The sequence below is a fragment of the Lactuca virosa genome, chromosome 2 (assembly GCF_052849685.1).
Source record: "Lactuca virosa cultivar CGN04683 chromosome 2, Lactuca_virosa_CGN04683_v6, whole genome shotgun sequence".
NCBI lineage: Eukaryota > Viridiplantae > Streptophyta > Magnoliopsida > Asterales > Asteraceae > Lactuca > Lactuca virosa.
Genome location: NC_136427.1, coordinates 170,753,962 through 170,766,006, shown reverse-complemented (window position 1 = coordinate 170,766,006; position 12,045 = coordinate 170,753,962). Strand labels below are relative to the sequence as shown.

Below are 12,045 nucleotides of genomic sequence, written 5' to 3'. Positions count from 1 at the left end.
AATGTTTATGATATTTTTTAACATTTAAATATGAAAAGTACTAGTGATGATAGTATCATTTTTATGAATACATTAATTGATATTATTGCATGTACATGTGAAACAAATATTATATTAAATTTGTATTATGTTCAAGAATTAGAAACATGTTGGATGAGTGGTTATGTAATTTGATTTCCAACCAAGAGGTGGTGGTATCGGTTCATCTCCAAAAAATGATTAGCACTCCTCATCTGAGTCAAAGTAACTCGCCGAGTTACTTGAGTTTTAGTAAAAAGGCAAAATGAAAACAAAAAAAAAACTTACAAAAAACCACAAAAAAACCGAACCGCAAAAAAACCGGAATAAAAACCGCAAAAACCGAACCGCATAAAAACCGAACGGTGCGGCTTTTAAACTTCAAAAAACCGAAGTTGCGGTTTTCGGTTCGGTTTTGGCCAAAAATCGTACCGAACCACACCATACTCACCCCTAATAAAAAGGGATCACATACCATATACAATGAAATCCACGTATCTCTATTCTTCTAGAACATATGGATAACGGATTTGCACTTATTTGAAAAGGATTACCATAGAAGGGCGGTAGATGGAAGACGGCTATACCGGCCAAGATTATCTCTCATGGCCAAAAGTTGGATTTAGTTGCCAGAGAAGAAAATGTGAGTGAAAACGAGATGCATAATAGTTATGTTGAAAATAACTGATAAGTGATTACCCGATTCGGTCCGTTTTGAATTCGGTTTATTCGAGTTGGGTAAATCGGTATAGGGTTCGGAAATTCGGGTAATCGGGTAACCCGATATTTAAATAGGTCGGGTATTGGATATAATAAAAAAAATTCAATATACCCGGATACCCGATTAAAAAAACTTCTACTCGCTTTTTTTCTTTTTTTTTTATAAAAAATCATAACCTTCTCAATCTTGGATATAATCTACTAGCTTTCGAGGAATATAATTTTATTATAAACTAGTTTATAACCCGTTGAAATCATAGTTATAAAATTAATTAAGTTTTCATAGTAAAAACTCAAATTTTAAATAAATTATTAATTAAAATATTTTTTTAATTATATAAAATTATAATCGTTGATTTAAATAAATACGTGACTTTATAATTTATATGCTCTCTTTTATCTTTTTATTCTAATTTATAATTTAGATGCCTAAGAAGACCTTTTCTTTTCTCACTTAAAACTTAAAATCAACCACTATAATTTGAAGAGGAAGACGACCTACCTGATTTTCAAGAATAAAATTGTTGTCCGGAAGTTGGCGGACAACAAACGATGGGTACAGAAAAAAGCAAGATGGACAAAAAACTTTGATAGATCTCGGTGAAGAGGCAAGCATCGGTGGGTTGGTGGCGGTCGGAGATTCAGAGAGGCATGGGGGCAACCAACGATGGTTTATACGAAAACCCATATATCTTGATTATCAACGCTTTTTGTGAAAATTATTATGGTTTTTTTCTTATTTTTTCTCACTTTCCATGTTTTAATTTGTTACAAATCTGAATTGTATGTTGTTATTAACTTTTTATTTAAAAATTTCATCTCTAAGGGTGTCCATCGTGAAATTTGAAGGGTGTACGTACTTATAATATCTTTTACATACTCTCTAACAAAAATTACAAAACAAGGAGTGTCCATTGACACACTTTACATACAAGTAGCGTCCGACAATTATATATTTTTTAAGGTTTGTTACAAAATCAGATATATCTATAAATATCCAACCTAACATGAAATCCGAATATCCGAAATCTGAACAAAACCCCTATTGCATAGAGTTCTAATAAATAAAAACAATAATAATAATAATACTAGTAATAATAAAAGTAAGAAAAACAGAATCAATAGTATTTTTATTATTACTTGTTTTTTTATCATTATCAGCAAAAGTATCAAGATCACAATCCACCTCTTGTTAGCCTACAAAAAAGACAATAAAAACATGAAAAACAATGTAAGGTTTTTTTCGCTAGAAAATGAAGACAATGGCTTTTCCGATGAATGATCATAATAATTACTTTTTTTGTCGTTTTTTATGCTTATTATTATTATAAAATGTAATTATTACCGTTAACAATTCATTTATTTTATAACAAAAAGAAGTTTTAGATTTTAGTGAATTTTGATTACAAAAATATTTAGGAATCATGCATGGAATGGGTTTTGAAATTAATAATTCATTTCAATTTTACTGAATAATTGCAATGAGAAAAGTTTAGTTCTACTTTTGCACTTATGGTTATGGACATGAAGGAATTGCTTGAATTTCAAAAATATTGAACGTACATTTCGTGCCGACATTTCCACAAGTGTATGCAAGTTCCTAACCATCCAAGAGAAGTGCATTTGTAATCTGCACTTATGGACATCAAGGAATTGCATGAACTTCAAAAACATTGAACGTACATTTGGTGCCCATGTTTCCGCACGTTCCTATCCAAGAAAAGTTGTAGAAAAGTGTAAGCAGAAACACTATAGTCTATATATATATATGAGTTCAGTCTAGTTGTTTTAATTACTATGTATAGAAAAACTTTCACAAAAAAAAAAATTGAACTTAATTACTTGCAATTCCAAAGCTTTCTCAAGTTTCTCTACCACCAAACCCATTGAGGGTCGTTGTTTCCGATCATTCTTCAAGCACTTATATGCAATCTTTGAGAACTTTTTCAAGGAATCCGAGTTCATCTGTTTCTTCAAATCAGTATCAATTATATCATTTAAATTCCCTTTTTCGTAGCAGGTCTGAGCTAGTTGTGTTAGGAATCGGCGTTCATCATTTACCTTCATGAAGTATGGCCTCCCACATAAGACTTCAAACAATACCACGCCAAATGAATAAACATCCGATTCTTTTGTCAGAATACCTGTATTTATATACACAGGATCACAATAACCATGTGTGCCACCAACATTTGTAATGAGATAACTCTCATTTTCATTTGCACGACCTATCTTGGAAAGACCCAGATCTGAAATCATAGCTTTCCAGTTGTGATCTAAAAGAATATTCGCACTCTTTATATCCCTGTGGATAACTCTATGATTTTCTGCAACATGGTTATGAAGATAATCCAAACCCCGTGCTGCTCCAATGCATATTTTAATTCTTTGCTTCCATGGGAGTCGAAACCTGGTATTAGCCATACTTATGTAACAGTCCAGGCTTCCATGCTCTGCATACTCATAAATAAGTATCTTTTCATCGTGTTCCTCACAGTAACCAAGAAGGGAGACCAGGTTTGGATGTTCATAACGGGAGAGTAATTGAATCTCTGTTAAGAACTCCTTAAGACCTTGACCAGAATGGTTGTTTTTTGGTAGTCGCTTCACAGCGACAGAGGTAAGTTTACCCGAAAGTAAGAGTTCTCCTTTATATACATCGCCATATCCACCCTTTCCGATAATGGTTGTGAAGTTTCTAGTGGCTATTTCGATATCTCTAAAGGGTACACGGAGGTGTTGCGAATCTCTAATGAGCGACATTAGTGTGGAAAAAAAAAATCTAGAGCTCAAGAGTACTGAAAAGAAAAAGAAATGTTGCTCAGAAAAATTATGTCAATAATGGTTGTGAAGTTTCTATTGATCATGATCATGCCAATATATGCTGTGGAAACTCTTGACTGACTAAACAACCCATAATTAAGACTGCACGTTAATGAAAACCACCGAAACCAGAAACCTTCAAACAGCAACCTCCCAACACTTTGTAAAAATTAATGTCAGACTTACGACTGTTTTCATTAAATCATTTACGCAATCATCAAACTATTCATAGCCCCTTATGTTCCTTAATGAACACCAGGTATGCTTTTGTAAACGATGTAGATTGTTGGGTTGGTGGCATGATGCCAGCCACAAAGAAAAAGCAAAAGTTGAGACAACTTGTAGTGGAGTTTTTGGTGGAAGACAATGAAAAAGGGGAAAAGCAAAAAGGATTTTGAAATGGCGCACATTCTTGGTTACCAAAATCATAGATTTATCCACATGCATAATTGGATATAAAGATTGTGAATATTCTATGTAACCGTTATTAATCAACAACCAATCAATTAATTCAAAACATCTTAGTACAAAGTGATCGACGATTAAGAGATCTATATTGGATGTGTGCATCAGATTATACCAAAAAATTTATTTCGTTTTATGTATTATTTTTTTAGGGTATTTGTGAAAATTTGTAGAGTGACAGTTATCCAACATCATCATCTATTATATCATTTGAGGATCAATAGACAAATAGTTTACATCAACTTCCAGGGAAACCTCACTACAAAAGATCTACAATCTAAAACTAACATATCTACAAGATTAGAGAATGAATTATACAAACCCTAAGAACAAACCCTAATCAGAGAAGATAAAACAACGAGAAAACAAGAGAGTAAATGAATTTTGAATAAACCGATGAATATGGCTCTCCTTCACTCAAATTGCCCTTAAGTACCCGGGTTATACAGGATCCGAAGATCCGCGTATAAACCCATAAAATATCTGCTTTAGTTACACTTTGCACCCTTCACCTTTAATAACTTAATCTGTAACTTTTTAAAACATAAAAATGTAACCAAAGTTGAATAAGCAAAATGTTAGTTTGATATTATATTTTTTATCAAACAATTATTTATTTCAACAACTCACCTCAAACTAACCTTTTTGAAAACCATTATTTTGAAGAAAAAGGATAAAAAAAAACACAATTATTTACTAAGAACCTCATATTGAGAAGACACAAGGGATTTAGTAAAAATATCTGCAACTTGACTCCAAGAACTAACCTTAACCAATTTAACAATTCAATTCATTTTGAAATATTTTCTCTTATAAAATGAACATCAATTTTGAAATGTTTTGTTTTATCATGAAAAACATGATTCATTGCCAACTTAATGGCAGAATTATTGTCACAACAAATATTTATAGGAACTAAACTTTTATAACCAGTGTCATATAAATTTTTTAAAACCCAGATTAATTCACAAGACAAAGAATCCAAAGCCCTATACTCAGACTTAGTCGCAGAATGAGATATAGTAAACTGTTTTTCGCTCTTCCAAGAAATAAGAGAATTACCTAGAGAAACTACATAACCACTTACAGACTTTCTAAAGAAAAAGTCTTTTAGCCCAATTAGCATCAGAGAAACCTTTTAATAAAAGAGAACCTGATTCAGACTTCAAGGAATTAACTCCTTTTCCTAGACTGAGTTTTAGATACCTCAATAATCACATTGCAACTTACAAATGGGTCTTAGTTGGCTTATGCATGTATTGACTTAATACTTGAACATAATAAGCAACATCAGGCCTTGTAATTATAAGGTAAATGAGTTTTCCAAAAAGTATCTGAAAATCAGTTATGTTTTCCAGCAAACCACCATTACTATTATCAAAATTAAGATTTGACTCAAGAGGAGTCTTAACTGGTTTACAACCTAACATACCAAAGTCATGAAGTAATTCCAAACAATATTTCCTCTGTGACAAACACAAACACCATTTGGAACTTCAACAACTTCGACACCCAAAAAAAAACTTTAACTTTCCTAAATCTTTTATAAGAAACTGAGACTTTAGAAAATCTTTCACTTTAATAATTTTAGACTCACAATTTCCAGTAATAATGATATCATCTACATATACCAGCAAAATTATTACAACCTTTTCAAAAACTTTAACAAACATAGAATAATCATTAAAACACTATTTAAAACCAAAACTAACTAAAGAACTAGTCAATCTTTCATTCCACTTATGTGGAGCCTGTTTTAAACCACATGAAGATTTTAACAACATGCATACCATATTGTCATTTTACTGTGATATCCAGGAGGTAAAACCATATAAACATCAACTTCAAGAGAACCATACAAGAAAGCATAATTTATATCAAATTGATATAAATTCCAACAATAATTAACAACCAACGTAATTACAACTCGAATAGTAACAATTTTGGCTATGTGAGCAAAACTCTCCTCATAGTCAATACCAACTCTTTGATTGTAACCATTAGCTACAAGACGAGCTTTATACCTTTCTATTTCTCCATTGGTCTTGTATTTAATTTTGTAAATCCAATGACAACCAATAGGTTTTCTATTTTAAGGCAATTCAGTAATTACCTATGTATTATTCCTATACAAACTTTTTGATTCATGGCCTTAACCCATTCAAGATTTAGAGAAGGCTCATAATAAGACCGAGGTTCAACGGTTTTATCAAGATTAGAAATGAAACACTTATGTTCAGAAGTCAGATTAGAGTAATTAAGACTTTTATCAATACTATACTTGTATTTTCCCTAAAAAATATAGTCACTAAATCGAGATGGAAGACGAGTCTCTCTCATCGTATGTGTGAGACCAATTGATTGTGAATCGAGGGGGTTCATAAACAGAATGAATACTTTCCTCAGTCCTGACAGGTGAACCAAGAGAGTCAGGAGAAACAGGAGAACTAGGACCAAACCCAACATATAAAGGCTTTAAGGAATCCTCAAACCCTAACCTAGTATCTGAACTTTCTTTTGTAGGATCTATTCTATTAAGGTCCAAAGGAGAACTAGCACCATCAAACTGATTATCCAGTCTCTGAGTTCTATTATACAAACCATCATCAACAAAGGACTCAAATTGAACAAGTTCATCACAGGAAAATGGATCAACCCCACTAGAACTATCACTAGACTTACCAAAAAAAGAATTTTGCATTCTGAATGGAAATACTGACTCATAGAATTTAACATCCTTGGAAACAAACAAGGAATTGAAATCAAGACTTAAAACCTTATACGCTTTCTTTTCTAAAGAATAACCCAAAAAACACATTTTTAAACACGAGCAGAAAATTTATCCTGATTATTTAGATTTGTAGAAAAACACAAACAACCAAAAACACGAAGATTGTCAAAAGAAGGAGATTTTTTTATAGACTAATTCACAGGGATAAAAGTCCATTTAAAATAGAAGAAGGAGTTCTATTAATAAAAAAAATTGTTGTAAGAATAACATCACCCCAATACCTTTAATGGAACTCCTGATTGAAACGTCAGAGATCTCACAACATTAAGAATGTGCCTATGTTTCCTCTCCATAACTCCATTTTGTGGTGCAGTGTAAACACAAGAAGTATGATGAACAATCCCATTACTTTCATTAAAAGTTTTAAAACAAAAATTTATAAATTCAGTTCCATTTTCAGTCCTTATGGTTTTAATAAGAGCTTGAAACAAATTTTTAATCATTTAAAAAAAGTAGCATACCTTTGAAAAACCTCTTCTTTAGATTTTAGAAGAAAAACCCATGTAGCCCTAGTGAAGTCATCCATAATAGTCAAAAAGGATCTAAAACCACCCACGCACTCAATACGATATGGTCCCCACACGTCTAGATGAATGAGCTCACCAAGAACCTTAGTAACATGAAGAATATTATGAAAAACATCCCTAGTATGTTTAGATTTATGAAAACACTACAAGAAAAACACGATTTTTATACGGAAGGAATCCGTTGCGAAAAGCTGAAATTCCGTTGCAAAAGACGAATGACGAGGAAATTTGCAACGACAGATTTCCGTCCCTAAAAACGCCATAGCGAGGGTTCGCAACGGAAACGATAATTCCGTCACAAATGTGACAACAGAATGAAATCCGTGGTAGGTGGTATTCCGTCGTGTATTCCGTAGTAGGATTCCATCACACAATCTGTGGTAGTTATTCCATCACAAATTTCGTGGTGGTGATTCCCTAGCAAATTCCATGGTGGTGATTCCCTAGCAAATTCTGTGGTGATGAATCCCTATCAAATTCCGTGGTGGTGATTCCCTAGTAAATTCTGTGGTGGTCATTCCCTAGTAAATTCAGTGGTGGTCATTCCCTAGTAAATTCCATGGTGGTCATTCCCTAGTAAATTCCATGGTGGTCATTCCCTAGTAAATTTTATGGTGGTGATTCCGTAGCAAATTCCGTCATTCTGAATCCCTAGCAAATTCTGTTTGATGATTTCCTAGTAAATTCCGTGGTCATGAATCCCTAGAAAATTCCGTTTGATGACTTCCTAGCAAATTCTGTGGTCATGAATCCCTAGCAATTTTAGTGGTGTATATTATATACCAGATTCCATATGGACCGATGGATAGTTGATTTATAAATTATATCCAAATTATTTTGTAGTAATATATAAAAAAACAAAAATAACCAAAAAATCAAAAGATTATATCATAAAATAATACAATAATTATTTATTACATGGCAAAAGGAAAGTTGCTAACCTAAAATAAATACTCTACAATAAACATATATCAACACTTTATGACCTACTAGTGTTGTTGTTTTGTAAAGACATTAATAAGATCCAATGTCGTTTGAAGTTGTTTTTCAAGATGTCCGACCCTTGATTTGTTTTCTTCTTGTTGGGCGTTCATAATTTCTTTAAGCTCTTCGTTTTGTTGTTTCTGTTTAGCAACAAGCTCCCTCATTTCTTCTATTTCATCATTTTTTTCCGGAATGTAAGATATATCCGTTTTATCATTCCTATTGGGAACCTGAAACACCCCAAAAATACAACCCAAAAATTTCATTTTTAAAACATTAATAAAACCATCAACTGCATCGGGCCCCGCCCGGCATCGGACCGAAGTCCGGCATGATCTGGGCCCCGCCCACTGCATCGGGCCCTGCCCGGCATCAGACCAAAGTCCGAAATAACTTGGGCCCCACCCACTGCATTGGGCCCCGCCCGACATCAGACTGAAGTCCGGAATAACTTGGGCCCCGCCCACTGCATCGGGCCCCGCCCGGCATCGGACCGAAGTCTGGAATAAACTGAACATAACATAACATGAACATATAGCATAATCACATACTGTATCGGGCTTGTCCGACATCGGACCGAAGTCCGGATCACAATACACATATCACAACATGCATGAATCACGAAGACATCAAGCATACATACTACTGCATCGGGCCCCGCCCGGCATCGGACCGAAGTCCGGAACTACTATCATCTAAACGGGCCGGCATTGTGGCCGTAGACCCGTTTCTACTGGAAGGAAACTCACCTCACACTACTAAAGTCCCGTAGACACAATCCCACACTGCTGAAGTCTCGCAGACTCAACCCCAGCTACTGGATGACAGATTCCCGAACTGTCAACACCAAAACAACACCCAATTAATAATTGGGTGCCAACACATAACCATAATACATACTTTGGATAATTACTACATTACCCCAAACTTGGCTTTATGCAAGCCCAAGGCCCAATCCATAGGCCCAAAGCCAACTAGGAATGAAAGCCCAACATATGGCCCAATTTTCCAAATTGGGCCCAAGCCTATACATGGTCTTATTCTGAGGCCCAACATCATATAGTCATTAAGGCCCAAACTATGGCCCGTCTATGGCCCAATTTTCCAAATTGGGCCCAACTCCTCATATGGGCCTTACCTCAAAGCCCATTAATTATTCTAGTCCATTTGCTTTATCTTGGATGGCCCATTGATACTCAATCATCAAGGCCCACTAAAAAGGCCCAACTTAAGGCCCAAGTGAAATTAGGGTTTTACGTAAAATGATGATTAGGGTTAAGTTTCCTACTTAACCCATTAAGGACTTAATCCACTAAGGACTTAATCCATTAAGTCCAATATTGCTTAGATTAATTTCTGCCAATAATTATTATTTAATATCTCCAGTTATTAAATAATTCCCGTGTGTCCTGATTAATTCCCCAAATTAGGGTTTTATTGGCATTATGGTTTTTTTCCAACCCAAATAGTAGCCCATTTATCAATTTGTTGGGCTTTTAGGTTAATTAGGGCTTTATTGGGCATATTAGGCCCATTAGAACATCATTAAGCCAATTAGGGTTTTCCTTAGGCCCATTAGGCTTCATTGGACCCATTAGGGCTTACAAGGCCCACTAGGGTTTCCAGCACCCCAAACGAATCGATCACCACGAGACAAAATACACCGCCACCCCGACACGGCGGCCGGTGGCGGCAGGAGGCGGCAGCCACCACCCTAAGGTGGTGGCTTTCAATTTCTTTTCATTATACTTTAGCTAATTACACTTTACAATGCCTTCACCAAAAATAAACACACACTAACTACATTAAACACACACAATGGTGGTTCATGGCGGCAGCCACCACCTCACGGTGGTGGTGGTGGCTGTTCTTGGTTTTCCAGCCACTCAAACCCAACTCCACATCACTGAAGTAGACAATTACAAGCACTCTTGCCCAGAACAGCAACACAACCACCCACCTGGTGGCGCACATGGCGGCGATGGCACGAGATGGAGGCAGCAGCGGCCACTCTGCTTTGACAGCCACCACCTCGCGGTGGTGGCGGCGTTTCCTCACATTCCACAACCCATCAGCACTTCAGCCCACGCGAGTAGAACACCTGAACGCAAGCCCGGTCGTAAGCCACGCATCCACCGGAAACAACAACAGCGACACACACGGGCGTGTTCCCTCCGACCGTTAACTGCCATGGCGCTCCATGGCGGCCTTCGTCTTCAGCAACGGTGGTTCACGTCTTCAGCGGAGTGGAACGACGCCGGTCATCTTGGTTCTTTAGTGGCTTGATCGGTCAGAGAAACAAGGGAGAAAGGGGTGGCGGGCGGCGGTTGGGAGGCATAAGGGGGGAAGGGGTGACGGCTGCTACATAAGGGAGGGTTTAGGGTTAGGGTTTGACTGATAAGGAGGTTATATACCCGGCTCCTTATACGAGTTTTCCATAATGACCAAAATGGTCCCTCCAGCTCCCATTTATTTCGAAATAGATCCTATATTTACCATATAAACCATCAGCATTAAATCCTTTACAATTCAGGTTCAATTTTTACTAAAACAACCTCTCCTCTACAAATTCTTTTCAAATGAAGTCCCAATAATTACCAAGTAATCCCTGCCCTCATAATTCTTTACTGAACCCATTCAAAACTTACACTTTTAACCCCCGACTTCTAAAATTGTGACAATTAGCTCCTCGAGACCATCCTTTGATATATAATTATTTATTTTAGGGCTACCATTTGCTCATTAATTAATTTATTTATCTAATAAATAAACAGGGTGTTACAACTCTCCCCCACTTAAATTAGATTTCGTCCTCGAAATCATTCCTTACCATTTCTTACTCACCCAACCACTCTAGTAGCATGGTCACCAACCTGGGCATGCCCTAGCCTTCCCAGGGTAGCCATGACCCATCCTCGTAAAGCCCTAAAATCTGCAGGTGAACGAATTCGTCGCAACGAGATCTCATCTACTCCGTCTGAAATTTGCTGTCTCAAGATGAGCTGAATCCCCGACAGACCACTCATATTGAAGCATTATCATTGAATCCAGTCCGTTCATCCCTCAACAGGCTACTCAACTTCTGATAGCCTTAGGTTCTCACTATAAAACAGGTTCACAGACCCAATTATCCCTGCAAATCACTGACACTTAGCCAAGGCTCAGCTAATCCCGCTATGGGTGACTTGTCACTCCCCAATAAACCAGTTATTTCGTGCTTATATGCAACTTAAAACACACATATTATCACTGCCCAAACGCTGAAACTGCCCGAACACTGAACTGCCTGAAGCAGTATACGCTGCTGCATAGCTGCTTCCCAAAATCTATCGAGACCTTCCTGGTCTCAATTCGTTCACCAATTATCTGAAATATCGGGTTCCTGCCCGGCTACAGAGCCAAAAGGTCTCCTACTTAGTCGTATCACACGACTTCTAAACGAAATCCTTCTCTGGAACTAGTTGCCACTAGTTGTCATGACACTGTGGCTCTAACAACCTCCTGATCTAACCGATCGGTTCCATGCGTTGAATCCTGACGTCACCACACCCAAGGCTAAAAGTGATGGCTCAATGACCATCGGTAGCCTTATATCCTACACGAACCTAAGCAATCCATTGCTTCCCTGATCTCATAACTGTAGTGACGTTCCAACTATCGTATCGCTGGCTCAACCAGATCTAATCCAGTTGGGTAATCCCGAAATCCAATCCGTGG

General features: G+C 36.6%; 1 protein-coding gene across 1 annotated transcript; it reads right to left on the bottom strand.

Annotated features, from left to right (window-relative positions):
* Positions 1–1,667: 1,667 nt before the first annotated feature.
* LOC145159725 (receptor-like protein kinase FERONIA) lies at positions 1,668–3,877 on the bottom strand. Its single transcript, XM_079078755.1, has 3 exons — positions 2,581–3,877; positions 2,302–2,448; positions 1,668–1,935 (listed from the first exon to the last, which is right to left on the bottom strand). Exons 1-3 carry the CDS (start codon positions 3,499–3,501, stop codon positions 1,741–1,743), a joined length of 1,263 nt encoding a protein of 420 aa, XP_078934881.1. The 5' UTR covers positions 3,502–3,877; the 3' UTR covers positions 1,668–1,740.
* Between the last annotated feature and the right edge of the window lie 8,168 nt (positions 3,878–12,045).